Here is a 21,112-nt window from a genome sequence, read left to right as displayed (position 1 = left end):
AAAAACTAAAAGACCAGGCAAACACCTTGTGCACAATCCTGGGACAAAAAGGAACCAGAACAAGAAATATAACGTGACAAATAAAGCAGAAATAAGACAAAAAGTACAAAATCATTAAATGAGATTTAAATACTTTTATATAAATCTCAAAAGGCCACAAAGTGAAATGAAATAAATCTTCCTCCAAGATCCATACAACACATATCGTTTTACGTGTAATTATTGTTTGATACACAAGTTTTCTTTAGGAACAATTTACAATTTAAAATAGAAGGGGCCTTTCCAACAGTTTACCCAGGCGTACGTTGTTTCATAATCCATCTACGTGTTTACCAGGTTAAAGGGATGTGTCACTTTTCTCATTTCGCTGTTCTGTTCGAGGACAGCTTATGTAACGACCTGCGCTGCCTCTGCTCACATAACATTGTGCTTTGTCCTATTTCTGTGGCGGAAAGCTGCTCTGAAGATGAACAAAAACTGCGAGGCATCGTTAAAAAAAAAAAAAAAAAAAGGCAGAGACAATAGCAAGTTTGTTTAGGCGATATTTATTTCTTCTTTCCTAGAATTCACATGTAGTTCAGGACAAATGAGTGTTTGAAAAGCAAGTACATCAGTTCGCAGAGTAAATGATTTGAAACTGCACCATAGTTATTGAGTTTAACTCCACTCTGAGTACCACAGTCAGCGTTTTAGCTGTTCTTGTGAACAAAGAAAATAGAATTTAAGCAAGAAACAAGGGTCTGTTTCTCTCGCAGCTGCATTTCATATCTTTAAGTCAAGGAGTTTCGGTGAAACAAAGCGAGAACTAGTGACCCTGCAACACCATCGGCGTACTCGGCGCACCGTTTCAGGCACGGACGGAACAGCATCAGGCAGCCGAGACACATTGGAGGAGAAGTGCGAGGATACTGCTACCAGAGGGTGAAGCAGAAGAGAAAGAGAGATAGAAAAGGTCATACAGGCACAGAGCAGAGTAAAGCTTTCAGAAAGACATGCTGAAGGACTACATTTATATATACGGTATATATATTCAGAACACTCAAAGCAGCGACAGTCTTCAAGCAGAAAGACGGAAGATAGAGAAAGTCAGATCAAGCACGAAGAGGAGTACAAAGCGAAGCGAGGTCGGCATGCTTGCAGCACAGAGAAACTTTACAGGAAGCTCGAGACACAAAGATTACATGTAAAGGCTAGAGCGACAGTGCACTACTCTACAAGCTAAGCTATATAGGACACTTAAGCTAATTACAGGAGCTACACTTACTGTGTACATATATGCATGTGGATATATAGGAGACTGTACATCGAACAAGCTGGATAGGCGTGGAGTCGCATGCACATGCAAGGGAAGCAGGTCTAGCAGCAGCAGCAAGAAGAAAAAAACGTGTCTGGCTTTTCCAAGGCGACCGCAGTGAGCTGCCTGATGCTGCGTGCGTCACAGAATGCCCGTCGAGCCTAACTGAGGGATCAACACAGATATAGTTCAGAAAATGTGTCGAATTTTAGGTCGCTCCGAGAGCTTTACAGCAAACTGAGAAAAAAGAAAAAGGTTTGTAACAGACCCTTGATTCCTGACACATTCAGACCAAAAGAGCTGAAAGCGATAGCTCAGATCTTTTTAAAGAGGGGTTTGGTGAAAAGGTTATGAACTGGTAATATCTTACTTGTTAGACATAACTGTTGACTTAATAGTGTTTAACTCGAGCTGGATGGTGAGCTAATGGCTGGTTGGAGCAGGATCTAGACCTAAATGACCCGCAGCCATTTTAAAACAACTCCAACGCTTTTTAAAAAAGTCAGTAGGTTGCAGTAAACTTGCATTTAAGTTATTCTTGCAGAGATGTGATGTTTGGCTGCACCAAATGTGCTACAGCTAGTTGCAGCTGTTATTCTCTGAGTTTGCAAAGGACCACAGAATTCTGCGGAAAGAGCCATGTGGCGCAAAATGTGAGCTTGTACCTCACAGGGCAACAAGTGTGAACCAAGCTTGGCAACCTATGACACCAAACTGTGACTGATTGGAGACATAAAAGAGAATAAAATGCAATCAAATTGGGACATAATTAGGACATTTGGTGATTGAATTGCCAAAAAATAAATCTGCAAGTCATTCGCGGAGAATTCGCATGAAACACAAATGTATCCTACATACCAATGGATTTCAAATGTATTTTTTTTTTTTTTGTCTGCAGTTTGTTGCCAACAATCACAGCCCAGTGAGGTACAGGCTTGACAGGGATTTAAAGCAGTGTTTTTATAAATCGCTATGACATTTTAAAGATCATTCATTCAGGTTAGCTTTTAATAGTAACTATCACTGCATCCTTCTATTCCTGACGTTTAATCTTTTGGTTGTTGCTTATCTTTTTGTCTGCTCCAGTGGTTTTATGCCATGTCTTTTATCCTGTTTTTAATTGTAAATCACTTTGGTCACCATAACTGGTCGTGTAAGGGGCTGTATAAATAAAATAAATAATTGACTGATTGTTTTTTGACATTAAAGTTGTTTAAAAACAGCAAGGATTTGCTCAAAGAGATGTGTAGCAGAGAACATATTAATTGTTCATAACCTTTTCACAGAAACCCACTTCAAAAATATCTGCACTATTGCTTTGAAATACTTTTAAAGTGTTTTTTAGCAGAATATTTTTCCAACAATAACTCATTGGACATTGCACATAATAAGGTCATATTATACTCTTAAGTGCATGACCTCCTGATCTGGAGGAAAACTAGACAATACTGAAAAGTTTCTACTAAGGCAGCACAGTTACAAACACACTAAGGTACACGTTGGCACGTACTGTCAAGTATCACTTGTGCACAAAAAACACAGAGCTTCAGAGTCAAAAATGGCTTTGCATATTCATTAAAAACCCAACCGACCGGAGTCTCGCCTCTCTGCCTGAGACTCATCAGTAGTTCAAGGTGAAATCTGTCCGAATTCTTTTCAAGCCAGTCCCTGACACGAGTTTTCTTTGAGATAGCTAGAAGAGTCACAAAGTATCCGACACACATACGTACATACATACATACAAACAAACGAGCCCACGGGAAAATAAAAAGCCTTTTAGGCTAACAAGATGAAAATACAGGGCATCTATATCAGAGATAGAGAAAATATGAACAAGTTTACCTCACAAATAGTCTCTGGTTATATGTCTTATATACACGTATGTATACACAAAGATATGTACTTAGGACATCTGGAATTAGTATTTACAATTTATGATCTAAAGTGATTGTACACTGACCGACCATGTTGAGCGAATTGTGCTTTTCTACCGTACTCTAATGAAAATGCTACAGAACCTCTGCTTTTTTATTCAGAGTTCACATTCCAACGATTCACCCTGCTTACAAGAAGGTTGTTTAAGTACTTTGTTTGTTTTTTTGCAAACTACTATGTGCTTCCCTTTGTTTATTTTGTAAAAACGGATACTTATTGTTTCTGTTGCAATTTTGCAGGATATGTAGATTGGACCCTTTCCCTAAATATTGCTTGTGAATGACTTCCGAAGGAACCTTGGTTGCAAAGCCCCTCGAGTTGCTGCTCCTCCCCACAAGAATTTAGTGCAAAGGATGTCTGGCACACAGCAGATCTATGTCTGTTAAAGTACCAAAATCCAAAGAAAAATATAATTATTGCCCCACCACCAGTTTATTTTATGTGATTCTCTAAAAGGGCTCAAGCTTTAAAAAGTTATCCGGAAATAATATTCCTGAAGATTTCCAAAAATGTCTGATTTGGCATTGTGTGCTGTATCTGGGGGGTAATAGATAATGAAAATAAACAAGTGTTGCTGGAATTATTGTGGCCACAGATAACAGCAGGATCATGTTGGGCCCGCTGCCCAGAAAGCATCTCAACAATACTGCTGCTTTTAGGCACATTTTTTTTAGTTTGCACATAAACAGCTGAACAATGCAAACGTATCACTGGTTCCAGCTTCCAACCCACGTTTTATGTCCAGGAGAAGTTCTCTACTTCTCTGGTAGCTGCAGTGCAGTTAGGCTCCATCTGCACACAGGTTCAACAAAAGGATCGAGAAGTAAATAAATCACAAGATTCAAATAGGTTAGAAGGTCATATTTCCCTTGTTTCCTTTCCTAAGCTCTCTGTCACCAGACTTTCCATCACCCTAATCACTCTGTACCCTCTTCTTCTAAAGCCTTACCCAGAGAGTTAGCAGCACAAATGATTTCTTTTAATAGACCAACAGTTCATATTCACATAACTACAGTGGCATATGTACACAAATTTAATTTTTCACATTTTCTGAAAATTGATCACAATTTGGAACTGAAGGACTAATTTCAGCAGCACCCAATGATTCTGCTTTGTGCAGAATCCCATCCTGCACACGTCAGATAGTTTTCTCACATTGTAAAATCTACAGGGGCAGTATTAGATTACTGGGAAATGGCAGGCACTTTAAAAACCAACGGTATTTGGCAGTTAATTTAATAAAACATCTGAACATCACCAGGGTCGCGCAGTAAAAGGAAAACTCGCCAGGGTGATATATTGCGATATCAGCTGTGACAAACTGTCTTTCCTCCTGTCTTCACCACACTCACAAAGCACTCTGTGTTTTGGCATCTTGGCCGTTTAAACCTGGTGAAGGCGTCCATCTTATTGGCCAAATATTTTATTGGCAGACAGAGTGTAAATGCATGGCACTTGGAAAATAATAGTCTACATTTTACAGCAGTCCTTTGTGATACTGATACCGCGCACAATGGTACTGCAATAACAATAAAATTTGGATTTATTGTGCAGGCTTACGCATCGTCTGTCACAACTCAGCTTTAATCAGTCAGATCAGAGGATGACTGTCAGTGAGCAGGGTGGTGATTGAAACTGTTGCCAAACACCAGACGTAAAAGGGAAGATAAAAACTTCTTTTTTGGGAATAATTTCAGCAGACAAATGCTTCACTGTTGTTGTTTGCTCTTCCTTTAATTAAAAATGTTTATTTTGGACCTATCTGATGCCATGCTAAGGGGAGGTGGGGGTAACCTTTAATGCTCTGCAATGCATTTCAAAGGAACCGTTGTCACTCCCAGGATTGTTGCCACAGAGAAAGAAACAGTTATTTAACAATTGCCACTGATGACCTTTAACACCTGCAATAAGCAGCCATTACAGGGTGCTGATTGATAAAATAAATAGATAAATATGAAAAAGAAATTTAAAAAACCCTGTAAAAATAATGATTTGTGACTGGACAATCTAGTTGCCTTGCAGGCCAAGCAGATCCCAAAGTAAATCCAAATCCAAGGAAAAGGTTTGGTTCACCTTGGCACTCGTCCCCCTCACCACGCAAGTAAATTTGCAATACCTCCAACACACAGTTATCACAAAAGCAATGCAACAAACGGCCCAACTTTGGAGCACAACAATCTCTCTTAGCTGGTTCTTCGAGTTATTTTTTGGAACTATCTGGGACAGCGGAAACGTTAGTTCAGCTTTAGAAGCGATTTAAGATGTGTGCAAAGTGCCTAAAAGTCAGGAATTCTGGGAGACGCCTTTGGTGTAAACACCCTCTGAACAACTCTGGCTAGAAGCAGTCGCAAAAGATTGTGGCAAATGTTCTCAAGATGCATGCAGTGCAGGTGCTGACCACTGGGGGCAGCAGACATTTAAAGTTGCACCTTTAACAGAATCGCAACTACAGAAATGAGTTTAGATGCAACATAACAATCAAGAGAGCTGCGACACAAAGCAGCACCGACAGAGTACTCGTACGATGAATGACGTCTGTGGAAACATGGCAGTTGGACTCGGTTAAGACTAAGGATTATAGTTAATCTGTTACGCTATACATAAAACATTCTGATCAGCTAAATATACAGCTAGGAATCTGGTATGGGCAATAGCCATTTTTACAGTTTTAAACACACTTTTAAACAAGAACAAAGAGTGAAAAGTATTTGACATAATAAATAATATTTTAAGTTTACTTTTGCACTTTGCTGTCATGGAGGAAATATTCTCCTCACCTTTCTTACATATATTTCTATGTATATAACCCTATTTGCTGTGGCTGGCAAACATCTTATACATTTGCTGGTACTGCTATACACTAAATAAGATAAATTTTGTCCAAAATCACTACTTAAAGTACTATCTCCAAGTGTACAGGCAGTTGATTAAGCTGAGGTAAAGGTGAAGTGCTATTTCTCTTTTAAATCGGAAGTTTCAAATGTTAAATTTACAATTGAACACAACAACATTTGGCACTTAACAACATACTCAGCAAATGAGTAATGATCGAAAAACTAAAAACAAGTCTTCCTCATCGACTTATTGCACAAGCATTTCATATCACAAAAAGTACATATAAAGGTACACCAATTACACTAATCTTGCAGCTACTACACAATAAGAAAGGCAGACAAAAGCACTTTTACAGAGCTTCGAACCAAGTTAGTCCACGAAAATGCTGCAGTACATAATCTATGGATATATCTGTTATCTATTTCTCAAACATACTCCTAAATATGAGACTTTACGGGAAAAAAGAGAGAAACGAAAGTGGTTACCAGTACATTCATGACAAACATTTCATCCATCGAGGGGAGAAAGCTGGAGGAGGATTTGGTGAGAGGAGTCTTATAGATCATGGCCGAGTCGCTCAATTTCCTCGATAAGGAAGTCGATGTCCTCGAAGGTAGCAGCTGGATTGGAGATCACCATGCGGAAGAAGTTGACCTTGTCCCCTTGCGGCTGGTAGCTGACCATGGTTGTCCCGTACTCCATCATCCTGGCTTTTATCACTGGAGCCACCTGACAATGAGCAGAAAGTTTGGCTTGGATTAGAGTGTCCCGGAAGGAGAAATAAGAGCAAATAAACCACACATTAAAAGCAATTAGTAATTAATAGAGATGAACCCAAATCAACAATCTACCAAAATATATGTGTTATATATGTGTTTTGAGCACAACACAAGAATGCTCAATGCAATATAACAAACAAAGCAAAGGTCTAATCCTATGTCATTTAGTGAGACTAATTTTTAGATACCTCTAAAAAATCGGCCGCTCACAAACAGAACAAGCTTTAAAAGTCCAATAACAATACAAACATACAAACTCCAGCTTGTATATTTGTTCAGACAGATAGTCGTACAGACAGAGGTGGCCATTGCTCCCCTCTGGCTCCCCCCTTGGTGGTGCCCCTGCTTTTAGACTAGTATGTAATCAGAACGTCTTTCTCTATTTTCCTATGCTTGGCTACAAAAGTCCCATTTCTCCTCAGACTACTTTTATTGTGGTTTATGTAGTTCATTACGTCCCATCAGTCTAACATGTAAATCTGACACCAGCAGGGCGCACAGAGAAAAGTTGATCTCCGGTCATTTATTTCTCTGTGGAGTTTGTTTAGTGCTGTTCACGTTTCAGCAAACTTCAGCATGGGCGACTCTGGAATTTTACTTAAAGTCGAATCACACCATTTTTGTGAGCATGTCAGTATTTGTTGAAAAGGAAATGAGTATGAGTGATTATATATGGACTACCTGGATAGACTCACTGGTGTAGCGTCAGATTAAGGACTGGAGTAAATTGTGACTCATATAACCTCAATCTTTGACATAACCTACCAAGAATTAAAGAAAAATGTGAGGATTTTTTTGAAAAGAAGAACTTTTAAAGTTCACCTCACGCCATGTGGAGTTAATTCTGTTAGAGTCATCATAAGCACATCTAAACCGTCTGCAGGTGTTCTATCACAGCTGGCAAAGGCGGACAGAAAATCAGCTTGCTTCTGATTTCCTTCAAATCAGTCTCTTGACAATTTTCCATTGCTTTTCATCAGAAGAAGTCATTAAGGCAAGCAGAGATGAAGAAAAGCTCCCCCGGTTCAGGCTTCCTCCATTCAACGTTACATCATCTCTCGTCTACAAAGTCTGAGGGAAAGCTGGCAGAACAGTCCGTCCAGTCAGTGACGCATGTTCGGGGTTCAGTTTCAACTTTGAAGATGAAAGAAAACCCCCTGCATCTGCAGAATTATGACAAAGACGGCAATGATTTTTTTGGCTGGATGCATCAGAGGTGAAGAACGAGCAGACTGATCTTTGTACGGGAGACAAATACACCATCTCTTTGTCTTAAATGTCAATTAGTCGGGCCCCAGAGCCACTGGATCCTTGAAATGACCCCCACATTAGAGAAGCAAACCGTCACACTGCCATTTAACTCTTCCTCTGTTTACCATTTCTCATGTGCACCACAAACTGGTTTTGTTTCGCAGGACAGGCGGTGGCTGCCCGGGATCTGAGCGGCAGGCTTGTCTGGCACGTGGAGGGTGTTTATGGGCACATGCTGCAGTCCGGCCCCTTATCTCAGCTCACCCACCTTGTGCAAGCGCTTCTTTTTCTCCTCTTTGTCCTCCATGTAGCGGATCCCAGGGGGGAGGTACCAGAAGCAGACGTTGGTGTGCTGAGGCTGAGGGGAACACAGGAAACAAACGACACGAGGCGTTAAAAAAAAAACAAAAAAACTGCCACGATGAAGACAGAGAGAGAGAGAGAGAAAAAAACATCTCCACAGACCGTACTGGTGCGTAATAATGCCAGGAATGCAAATGCATTCAAAACATTCAAATTACTATTTTTTTTCAATATGAGAAGTAACAAATCTCCACATTTAAATTATTCCACATTATTTTGAAATCTGATCAATGATTCGGCTCCTCTTCTAGTTACAGTTTGATCTGTGCCAGAGGTGAGCAACATTTTTCTTTCTACAAAAGTCCATAATGACTTAGGCCCTGTCCACATTACTCCAGATTTAAAATACAGAGAGAAAAACAGGATTAGCATTGGCAAAAGATTAACTAGTTTTAGTTCTTTATCTAAAAAAAATAAAATGAACCAAAGCTTGTTTCAATTAAAGAAAACCACAATTTCTTTTTTCCAAATAATGATATAAAAATGGAGCAAAAAGGAGTGGTTCCTTTGTTAAATGTATTTTTTCTCATTCAGTATCATTGTCGCTCTTAATTTGGAATTTATTTCTAGTTATCAGAGCAACTAAAGGTTTCTAAATCAAAGTATTTACAAAAAAAACACAAGCATTACTTCTAGAAACAAAATTTCCGGAATGCTCCTGAATCCTCAGAATAAAACACTGAAAGTGACTGAACCTTATAGGAAAACGTGATTTTGCTTGTAAATGGCATTTTGCATCACAAAGCAAAAAGGTCCGCGTGGCAGCCCAGCCTCAGACAGGTAGAGCCGCTCCACATTTTGTCTAAAAGCTCCCAACCGCTGGGATTTTTTTGGCCGCTGAACCGACTGACTCTCTGACAAACTGCCTGCGAGTGGAAAAGCATTCATTACCGGCAGCTGACTAACCATGCACACCAGCTTCATTTACACAGCTGGGCTGCTTCGCTTGTTCTACATTCAATCCCAGATTGATCTAATAGCTCACTAGGGGGGCACAGGTCGGTGCCTAAAGCACTGACCCTTGCTCTCAACACACTCTAATGCTCCTTTTAGGAGGCTCAGCAGAAAAAAACAATAAGCCTTGAAACATTACAGTTAATATAAATGACACAAAATATCCACTGGCTGAAACAAAACCCGGCCATACCCACATATGTTTATGTCATAGTTTAGCTTCACTGAGGATATTTCAGACGGCGTGCTATTCACATGCATATTAGCAATTACAGGCTCTTATCCTATTCATTAAACATAATAGCTGCACATAATACCAGAGGCTAGAAGTAACAATGGCATCCGTCCAACACAAAGCCGGAGCACTCTGTGTGCCAATCAAGTCACCCATAATGACACAGAGGTAAGAGGAGCGACGTGCTCCGAGGCCGGCTCATTTTCTCCGGCTGTGCGGCTGCAGAGGAGAGTGGAGGATAAAATGCGAACGTACTTTCCCGTCAAAGACCATCTCGTATCCTTCTCTGTCCTTGATCTTGTTGTAGAGGTACTCCGACAGCTCCAAACACTTGTCAATCTGAGCCTCGAAGCCTACGGTGCCCTGTTGGAGAGGAGAGTTTGTTCTGTGAAAAACACTTGGATTTGGCTTTAGGTTGGACTAGACGTATTTGCTCCTGGCACCTGGAATCCTACGTATGTAATATCACCCAGAAAAAAATGACAAACAGAACAATATGGTCTCAAAAAATGCTGGATCCACAACAACATCCTTCAAAATGTTAGCGCTAGGAAGCAAAATATTTTTGCTTTTTCACCTTTTTGTGAAAAATACTGACATTTATGTGTAATTTTAGGGCTACATGACAGTAGAAAAGCATGTGATTGTGATATTATTGTTGAATGACAATATCAGTTACAATTAACCCCATTTTCCTCCCTCCTCTCTTTTACTTTTGTCATCATGATGCTTTCATGTACTCCTGGATCTTGGCCACTGCTATTCAAACCAGCTGAGTGCACAGAGAGCAGTGAGAGTCCATCTGATTGGCCAAATACTTGGAGTATATATAATACCTTTCAGTATATTGTGTATATATCTTAAATACATAAAAACTAGTGATGTAAGTCTGTTTTGATCCACAGTCTGTTGTTATTATGTGAATAAAAGCCATCTTGGATGCACTGTGCTGCCTCCTGCAGGCAGAGCGGAGCCCCTACCTTAGCTCGCCACATCAGCCACAGCTTGAAGATGTCCACATGGCGTCCACACTGCAGCGCTTTGTCCCCGGTGTCGTAGGACAGGTCATAGTGTTTGTCTTGCTGGAAGAGGTAGCAGGCGTGCATCTGGTTGCAGCTCTGCATCAAACCCTGCGGAGTCACGTTCAGACGATTGCAGCATTAGCTCGAGTAACCACAGCCGGAAAGCAAAGGATGGCCTGATGAAAGCGAAGGTTACCTCCTCTCTGACCAGCAGGGCAGAGCACTGCAGAGGGACGGACATCATCTTGTGCGGGTTCCACGTCACAGAGTTGGCCCTGTGGTTTTTTAAAACCCTCATTATTCATCGTTAAATCTGATTTACTTGCGAGCCTCTTTGTGCAGGAAAGAAAAAGAAACGGTCACTCACCTTTCAACTCCGTTCAGCTTCCACCTGTGTCTCCTGGACATGAGCAGACTTCCTCCCCACGCTCCCTGACAGGGAAAAAAAACACAAATATCTGCTAATAAAACAACCCAACACTTCCATGGATCATTTAGTCCCGAATCAAGATGGTGACGTTTTCTGAAATCAATCCAGTATCCCTTCTTTATTATTACACATATCACAGAGTTAAAAAATATAGAGGGAGGATTCGTCACGTGATCGTGTTACTCCATGGACAATCTGCCATTATCAAAACAGTCATCTTGTTGTAGCAGCATGTCTGAGTCGTGTGCGTGTTATAACTGCACCAATAAACGCAAAAAAGCATCTTTAATATCCTTCCGTAGGTAAGTAACCCTACAATAAACAATTTTGCGAGAATTTAGTCAATTTATCAAGAAAAACTACCTTCAAAACATACTGACACATGGTAAATCAATGTTCACACTGACACTTTCTGGCTTTGCTTTTTATACAAGAAATGTAGAATGTGGCTGTCCTAATCTCCAAGTTTATATGACTAACTGCTGTTGTTGGATGTCTAAGCAATAATTTGGCTCTAGAATAAAAAGTGCACATCTCCTGATTTCTTTGAAGCTTCAGCTCCTTCTAGTCTTGATCCTACAACATTTTATTGTGTTGTTTTTAATTGTCAAGCATATTTTACAGGCAGAGTTATTTATTTATGCAGCGACAGGTGGATGGACTCAAACTAATTGGTAATTGGTCTTACAGTTTACGTCAGAGGTTTACATCCACTCATCATGGCATAAATGTCATATTAATTTTGGTCTTTTAATAATTTATTTGAACTGTTTTTTTATTCCCACGTGCAATGATTATACAACTTATAACTTCTATATTTTTTTTTCAAAACAAGAATTGGGTGCACAAGTTTGAAAATTGTTGATCATTAATTTACCATGGGCTGAAAGGATACACACAGGCTCAAATATCTACACTAATATTTGGTTAAATGTCTTGTAGTGAGTTTTACCTTCACCAAAGACTTTTTGCAGTCATCTATAGGCTTTTGGCATATATAATCATATGCAATTCTGGTTGTAATTTAACCACTTTTCTTGGCAGAATTGATAAAATTCATTAAAACTGGTTGGTTTCCTGGGACAAGAGCAGCTTTTAGGCATAGTTCACAAATTTTCAATATAGTTGAGGTCTAAGCTTCGGGAAGGTTATTCCAGAAAATTAATATTAGCCTGATTTATACAAAATGAAATGCACAAAAAACAGTTTTGATCTTTGGGATCATTGTCCTGTTGTAAGACTCAACGGTCTAAATGCAGATCAGAGAGGAAGTTACAGGATTTTTAGGTAAACATCCTTTTTCTGTATTATCCCATCTATTTTATGCAATGCACCAGTACTGCACTATGCTACCACCACCATGCTTGACAAAAAAGCCATGAGAAGCTGAACATACTACAACACATGGTACCATAATTCTCAAGATTTTTTTTTTTTAAGCTGAAGACTGATAGACAAGATCATTTGTGCCTCCTAATAGAGGTGTCCCCTGTCAGGACGACATCACCTCCCTTAATAGATAGAGTTCCTTCGGTGAGAAGGCCTGTGATGGCGAAGTCAGGGGAGGAGATGATTTACAGCCTCTGCTCTAGTTTTTCTAATCTCCAGTGTTAGATAGGAAATGGCTGGCTCCCTATCTGGGTCAACCGCGAGCAGAGACGAGACAGACATAATAGATTTATCCAACTCTGTCGTGTGCTGTGTGGTGCTGTGTATTCCTTCACTAAAACTCGCCCCCTGAGAGCAGACATTGTGAGTCACGCGTGCATGCGGTAAGAAGAGTTACTACGATTTTTGCTCCATCTGTTGAGGTTTTAAAGCGTCCGCTCTTATCCGTTTGACTCACGTCCACGTGCATCCAGACGTTGTACTTCTTGCAGACGTCGGAGATGCCGACGAGCGGGTCAAAGGCTCCGTACACCGTCGTCCCGGCTGTCGCACTCACAAAGAACGGGACGAACCCCTGCACAGGGACAAAGAGCGTACAGCTCACAGAGCAGCACCTTGTTGCAGCAATATATGTACAAATGCCTATCATCATTATCATCATCATCATCATCATCAGGACTGTTTCAGTTCAACAACACCATAAAACCAACGCTCTGTGAAGTCATTTCTGTCTATTTATAACAAGGTTGTAAATGCGTGTCACGTTACCTTCTGTTTCGCCTCCAGTATTCTCCTCTCAAGGTCAGCTGGGATCATCTTACCGCTGCAAAAAAAAAAAAAAAGTTTTTTTGCAGTTGAACGTTCAGTGACCAAAATAGATGTTTCACATAAGTAAAATTCAATTTAAGAACAACATAATTTATCTTTGAATAAAAAAAAACTGTATGGATAACAGTATTATTGTTTGTTACTGAGAGAAGTTAAATATGCAGAAGATGAACTGATTTTTAAATGAAGAATAAATCAGAATAGGAAAGTTGAGCTCCTGAAGAAGAGATCTACTGATGTTTCAGATTTTTAAAACATCGTCCACTTAGTGATGCAGTGGCTTGTTGACAATAATTATCAGGAGCAAACCACCCATCATTTATTTAGGTTTTGCTTCCAGAGAGTCAGACTTTCTTGCAATCTTTCAAATTGGTCTTGATCAGTTGTTCTTCAGGCTTTCCGAGCTTTTCTTTGGCCTTTGGCTCCATTTTATACTCATTTTCTGTCTGGTTCTTGTCTAACCATGCCACCATTTTGTGCAGCAAGCCATTAGAAATAATGAGGAAAAATGACAAAATGGAGGACAACAGCATAAAAAGAAATATCTACAGAAAATAAATAACATATAGACTTGTCTCCTTGGAAGGGAAATATAAAGAAATAAGGAATGACTCAAGATTTGTGTTTTATAAGTCCCCAAAACAATGCACACAATCAGAAGCCATACGCTGAGCTGCAACCAAACACTAAAAATAAAATACCTGATCTTCAACAAACAGCAAAATGCTTTCAAGAAGCCGTATCCTCAGTTTATGAAGAAATAAAGGATAAAAACCAGAAAAGCGGAAACCTGGAAGGTCAAGAAAACTTTCCAAAAGAACTCCTTGGTAAATGGCTTAAAAGGCACAAACAGCCTTTGATGGACAGCAAAAATACTTCCATAAAATTTCACAAACTCTGATGTGATGCAGCCACGATGTGGAAATGTGGTTAAATCCTGATTAGAAGAAAGCCTTTTTGTGTCCTCAACGCTAAGTTCAGAAGTGGAACTTTTTATATAAACACACAAAGGAGCTTGACTAATGTAAGGAACAAATGTTAGATAGAAAACATTTCACAGTTCAAGAAAAACCCTGAAAATCTTTATCTCAGAAAATGTAACATTATTTTAAAGATTAAGCGACACTGTGATGTTGAACTACTGTAAATGCCTCCTAAACATCATATGAACTTAGATAAATGAACAAAAGAAGAGCAAATAATAATGAATTTTAGCTATTTTTTTGTCTCAAGTAGTTAGTTATGACACAATCTGTGCAAAAAACTCAGAAGCAAATCATTTATCAGCGAGGAAGGATGAATTTACAAACTAAAACGTATCAGAACTAAGCGTCAAAATTGCGTCAAAGGCATTTTACCTTTCGTCTACTTTGATGCAGATCACGCTTTCAGTCCCGATGCCGAGAGCCGCTGCGCCTTTCTTGATTGAAAAGTGACTCTGAGAGAACGACAGAAACACGAGTGTATGAGTGACCAGATCAGAGGATGGGAAATAAATCTGTGAAAACATACTTCTGATGATCTATTTCTGTGTCATTTAATAGCTTTTTTTCTTCTTCTTCTTCTTCTTCTTTGCTTGCATCTTTCAAACGCCCTTTAAAGATGAAGGAGGTGACATATACAGTGACAGACACATTCGTCACCTCGTGGCCTTTAGTGTTTGACAAACACAACGTTAGCTTGCGACACTTCGTGGAGAATAAATCAAGCAAAGCTGCAGCTAATGGGAGAGATTATTTCTCCTAAGGTGGAGATGATGGCTGGGGGAATGTGACATTTAAGGAAACAGTGATGTGGAGATTTACAGTCATGGGGAAAAGAACACAAAACATCTCTTATTCCTAGGGTTTCATGTATCAAGACAAAATAAAATTAAAAAAAAATAAAATCTGCAGGTTTGGAAATTATTCAAATCAACCTCAAGTGTAGAAACAACAACAACTAGAAGTCGTTTTGTGTGGGACTTTATCAGTCTCTTACATGGTTGTGGAGGATTTCCGGCCCACTCTTCTTTCCAGCATTGCTTGACTTCATTGAGGTTTGCAGTCATCCGTTTCTGCTCAGCTCCTTTAAGGTCCCACCACAACGTTTCGATTGGATTCCTGTCTGGACTTTGACCGGACTGTTGCAAGACACTGATGGGTTTTTATTTTCTTCCTCTTCTTCTTCTTCTTTTTAAGCCATTCTGTTGTAGATTAGCTGCTGTGTTTGGGATCATTGTCCTGTTTCATGACCCAGTTGGGTCCGAGCTTCGGACAGACGGCCTAGAATGATTTTCAGAGGAGCCCAGATCACCACACCTCCGCCACCGTGCTTGACAGTTCGTACAAGTTGGTTTTGGGTATTTTTTTCTAATATGTTGGCCAAACTTGTGCTGTTTTTTGTTTATTTTGGAGAGAATAAGCTTTCCCCTGCAATCCTTCCAACTAATGACCTAACTATGACCTTTAACCCTACCCAGATTGATGGGTGCCAACAGTAGCTGACGTCTTTCAGCCTTGGATTTGTGTTACTCTGCACCTGAATGGTCCAGACCAGCAAACTGCTAACCTCCTGCTTTACTGGTGAGCATAGTTTTTCCACTCACAGCTTTTCTATATCAGCTTTGTTTTTATTTATGAAAGGATGACATGGTGGAATCTGTTGTGTGTGTTTCTTCATTTCAGGTTCAGTTTAGAAACCAGATCATTTTATTGTGTCCTGATACATAAAGCCCTAGAACTGGAAGAGGGTGAACTATACTTTCTTTCCATAAGAAAGAACACTTTACATGTTCGGATGTGAAGGCCACCAGTCTGGGGACAGACGACATGCCTTTCTCTTTCACTTCGGGGAACATCTTGAAGCGAGCCAGCAGCATGGCGTACATGTTGGAAATAGACCCCCCTGGAGGGCAGACAGAGATGTTACAGTCTCAGGAGGGTGAGGTGCAGGGCTTCCAGACAAAACAAAGCATTCACAATGTCCTCACATCTTTGAAATAAAAACCCCAAATAAGTTCTGAGACAATTAAAAAAATCCCGGGCTGATTAGGATAGGGCTTTGGCAATTAAAAAAAAGGAAAATTATTTTATGCTAATTGTCCTTGAAGCCGTTTCCATTTTGTGACATCAAAATGCAAATTGACACATTGCAACGCAGCCAGTTCCATCTCCATTTAAAGAGGGGGGGGGTGCCGTGTTGGCGCGCACGTACCAGGTGAGAAAATGCCGTCTCCTCGCCCGCTGGGCCAGCCAATGATCTCCCTCATCTTCTTCAGGGTGACGTATTCCAGCAGCACAAAAACAGGGGCCACCTCGTAGGTGAACCTGCAAGACGCCATTGCTGCTGGTTAGACGAATGGGGCGCAGTCATGACTCATCACCAAAAAAGACTAACCACTAACTTCACTTCTCCCTCCCCCTTTTCTAACCAGCAGTTTGAATGTTAAAATGTGTTATTTATTTATTTTTAATCACATAGCATGAGTAAATGTCCTTTCTAAGGGGAAACACAATTTTCCCATGCTGAAAAAAAATGCACACCAAGCACATTTGGACGTTCATTTTTCACCAAAAAAAGTGGTATATTAGTCACAAAAGCAGCCTCGGAGCCAAAGAACTTATCACCCTGAAAACACACATCTAAAATTGGCTTCTGATTAGTTTGAATTTAATTTCAGGGCTAATTTTCTTCCCTTTGAATCCCCGTGGGGATCAGAGGTGAGTGGGAGGGATGAAAGGCATGAGGACGGGAGGGAGGCTTTTCATTTCCCCCTCTCCATTTGTCACGTTTGAGTAAATAAAAGGCGCCGCTATCAGGCCGAGCAGACGCAGGGTGGAAAGTGGCGGAGGGATGCAACCGGAAATGGAATTCCATTGTCATCGCCCTCGCCGCCGTCAGCGCCTAAAAGTGGGGCCATGCGTCGAGACTCACATGTTGGTGTTGGCGGTGGATGTCAGCCAATCGGCTGCCAGTCCGACCATGTCTAATCCTGTGGAGAGCTGATTGAAGTACCTGGGGTGGGCTGGAGGGAGAGAGAGAGAGAGAGAGAGAGAGAGAGGGGAGGGGAGGAGAGAAGGAAGCTGAGATTTATTTTAAGGCTTTGGCAAAAAAAACTGAACAGAAAAAAAAAATACCCCCAAAAACTGTCATTTTCAAAACACTTTAATTACAGTGCAGAAATGTCGATGCAGCGACGCTCTAAATAATCCAAGGAAACTATGAAAACACTCGGTGGTGCAGTGGGTGGTGTTCGGATTTTATTACAGGGTAAACACCCAGGATTTGCCTCTCCTTTTATCACCTTGGATGTTTTCTTTTAAACCCAATTTGCAGTAGACATCACATACATTACAGCATAAAATATGACCCATAACATGCTTAAATTGTAACACAACTGCATCCAAAAATGTGTCATAAAGCTGTAAAAAAAAGGGATCAAGCTATTTTTTTATTTTTGAACATTTAGCTCAGGAGGCCCTGAATTGTTTCACGTGCTCGGTGCTGTAAATTGTCCCCTGCATGTGTGTCACTCTGCAGAGAATAATGGACTTGGTCCATGAAGCCTGATTATTAGCCTATTATCTGCCGCCTGCTGAAGCTGATTTACTGCACCGCTGCCTTTATCGGTCTGGTGGCCATGCAGGAGGAGGAGGAGGACAGCTTGCATGTTGACGCTCTTTTATCATCCCGTTTTCTTATCCCAACACAGACGACCATCACTGTTTAATTCTCCTTTTGGGTTCTTTTTTTTTGCAGGATTTTGCTAAATTTAAAAAAAAATGGTTTCATGGTGTTTATTGGCTTTTTACCCATGCGGACATGCAGCATGGCCTGCAGAAAACGGGGCCGATTTGCGCACTCTGTCTCGGATGTGCATTTATTTCCCTCACTGTGCACCTACCGGTTTTGATGGCGTATTTGAGAGTGGCGCGGCAGCTGATCAAGACATCATCCAGGGTGGCCGGCTCCTCCTGCAGCTCCCAGTTGTTCATCTGCAGCAGCTCGTTGGGATAATGGAAATCGATGACTTTCGTTTCCCGGTCGAAAGACTCAACTATGTAGGCCAGTAAAATGTCCACCACCTCCTGCAGGAAGGTCATCGTTTTGGTGTCTCCGTCCGAGGCAGGTAACAGGTCTATGGAAGGGATGGGGGAAAAAAAGAAAATAATAATGATGGTTTAAACAGATTTGGAGGAGTGTGTTTGCGTAATTACGCCGTTTGGTTAAAATGCATTTGCGCGCCTCTAAAATAGGAACTCAAGTCCTACTAAAATATCTTTATAAATTAATAGCATTTCATTTTTTATATTACAAATATAAAACATTTGATTTTTTTCAAAACGCTTTGTTTTTTTTCTTTTGCAATTTTTTTAGCACATTCCATGAGATTTAGCTGAAGGTCACCTCTAGAAGAAGAAGCGGAAAAAAACGCGCAACCCGATTTTTAAAAACGCAATTATGAACATATACATAATGTTTTCTGCTTCTTTTTTTATTTTAGCTCTTAAAATAAAACTCTTTATGTGTCGTTTAAATGCTCGTTCGGGGAGGGCTGTGGGAAAGTTCTCCCCATCAGGTGGAGATAATTCAAATATTCTGTGTTTATTTGCGAATATTTCCCAAGACTGGAGCGCCTGAAGAGGGCCTTGCTGGAAAACTGTTCAACGAGAGGACGATATTCAGATGGCCTTAAAAATAATATTAATAGTAAGGAGAACAAGTAAGAGATCCAGCTTTGTGTACCTGTTGAATAGAGGTCGGAGAAGACCACGTCGGGTTTGGAGCAGCTGCAGGGTTTGTTGCAGCCGCAGCTCCCTGCAGCGGTCTGCGGCGGCTGCTTGGCGGCCGGCTCGGAGGCTTTCTCCACTTCCCCCACATTCAGCAGCGCTTTGGGAAGCACCAAAAACAAAAAAGAAAAATAAAAATAAATCCAAAACAATAAAAAAACAAGCAGCGCGGGGATGTTTTGTTCTCAAAGAGGACAGTCGGGATGGAAACATGCGTGCGTAAAATATGCGTAAACAAGCAGACATCCCCCCCCTTTCCCTCTCTCTCTCCGTCACTCCCACAGCTGCAACACACCACATAATTTCGATCCGAATCCTCCGGATAATTTCTGGGCCGCCGCTTGGCACCAAGCTCTGGCTGCAGGGCAGAGAGGGGAGAAATCAGCTCAGGGTCCAACTTTATGTTAGAAATGAGAAATCTTCGAAAAAAGACGAAACAAAAGCAGCGGGCCTGCGTGGAGCCGCGTGTTTTCAGTCGATGCCGTGAAGGAACAATTAATTAATAATAAAAAAAGCCGTGCACTCACGCGTGCTGGGGCTCTGGCTCCCGGTGTTGGCCCCCGCGTTATTATCCCCGCCGAGAGACCAGAAGCCGTGCGATGCCATGGTTGTTAGGAGAGCCGCGGACCGGCGGAGCCCATCCACGCGCGCGCCGAGCCGCCCCGGAGCAGTTCAGAGCCGGCGCGCTGCTGCCGAGGAGCCGGACCGGAGCCGTCTGCTGGCTGCCGCCGCGGAACCGGCCGCGCACACGCAGCAGCCGCTAAAAATAAACCGAAAAGCGACGAGGAAGCGTCCACAGGTGCGCGGCGGGGCATGAAGCTGCGTGTGCGCAACAGAGAGAGAGAGAAGGGGAGAAAAAAAAAAAAGCCTCAAAAAGCCACTCAGCGCGTCTCCAGCCGAGCGCGGCCACTTTATTCACTCGGCTGAGGGGGAGGAAAAAAAAAGGATGAAAGAAGATGCAAGTTCAAGATGTGCTACATTGGAAGTGAAAAATAAAATTAAAGCAGCTAAATAGGCAGCACATGAGTCATGCTTTAAAAAAAAAGAAAAGAAATCACGTCAGCAGAAGAAATCCCATCGTGATTCACTTCAGGGTCATGACGAATCGCGCTGCGTCGTGACTCCAAAAAAACACCCCCAACATTTTTTTTTTTTTTTTGACCCCTGCGTGCAGCTCCACTTTACCCTCCGCGCACTGAATGCCAACTAATTCATCCGCGCCGCGATTGCGGAGCTTTTTCTGGGTTTGCTCTAATTGGCCGCCTCCACAGAAGGGGGAGAGGGGGGAGGGTCGGCGCAAAAAAAAAAAAAAAAAAAAAAAAAAAAAAGGATGCTGTAACGACTTTTCAACTTGTAAGAGAGAGGTGACATTGAGCCGCCCGACANATATATATATATATATATATATATATATATATATATGATTATTTGCATGACCTATAAGGCCGAAAATTAAATCAGTATTCAGCAGATTTTTTTTGTTTTGTTTTCGTTCAAAATGAAAGTCAAGCTCCTCAGCAGGCCTCTGCTGTCTCATTTTAGGGAGGGATAAAACGCCTCCTCTGGCTCGTTTCTCGTGACATTTTCGTGCTTTTTAAAAAATAAATCTAAATACCATGATTTTAAAATATCCGAATAAAACACAACTTGGTGCCTATCATCGTATTTGTGATTTATTTTTAGACTTGTCCATGTAGAAAAGCCTCCCGCGGCTGTCAAAACAAAGACATCTTTTTCTGTCTCTTGAGTGCGTTTGTGTGTCCGTCTGTTAGCAAAATATCACATGAACCTCTGGACGGATTCTAATGAAATTCACAGAAAATAATCATTTGATGGACATCTACAACTGATTACCTTTTGGAGTGAAGCCGATTTGTGATAGACGTCACAGCAAACTGATATTAAAAAATAAAAAGATGTGTTTAACTCAGTCAATTTTACAAATAATGATCTACAATTTGGTGTAGTAGTTGTTGAGACTGATACTGTATACATACTTTGAGTGCTAAGAGATTGAGCAAGATAT

The 21,112-nt window shown here is 41.0% G+C and overlaps 1 protein-coding gene across 1 annotated transcript; it reads right to left on the bottom strand.

Annotated features, from left to right (window-relative positions):
* Positions 1 to 528: 528 nt before the first annotated feature.
* gad2 (glutamate decarboxylase 2) lies at positions 529 to 20,302 on the bottom strand. The gene is made up of 16 exons (XM_017406557.2): positions 19,614 to 20,302; positions 19,382 to 19,444; positions 19,043 to 19,186; positions 18,201 to 18,434; positions 17,231 to 17,321; positions 16,511 to 16,623; positions 16,086 to 16,201; positions 14,674 to 14,753; positions 13,256 to 13,310; positions 12,945 to 13,061; positions 11,036 to 11,100; positions 10,865 to 10,943; positions 10,627 to 10,776; positions 9,902 to 10,009; positions 8,363 to 8,452; positions 529 to 6,793 (listed from the first exon to the last, which is right to left on the bottom strand). Exons 1-16 carry the CDS (start codon positions 19,690 to 19,692, stop codon positions 6,620 to 6,622), a joined length of 1,758 nt encoding a protein of 585 aa, XP_017262046.1. The 5' UTR covers positions 19,693 to 20,302; the 3' UTR covers positions 529 to 6,619.
* Positions 20,303 to 21,112: the final 810 nt, after the last annotated feature.

The sequence above is a fragment of the Kryptolebias marmoratus genome, linkage group LG21 (genome assembly GCF_001649575.2).
Source record: "Kryptolebias marmoratus isolate JLee-2015 linkage group LG21, ASM164957v2, whole genome shotgun sequence".
NCBI lineage: Eukaryota > Metazoa > Chordata > Actinopteri > Cyprinodontiformes > Rivulidae > Kryptolebias > Kryptolebias marmoratus.
This window is presented reverse-complemented; position numbering and strand designations above follow the sequence as displayed.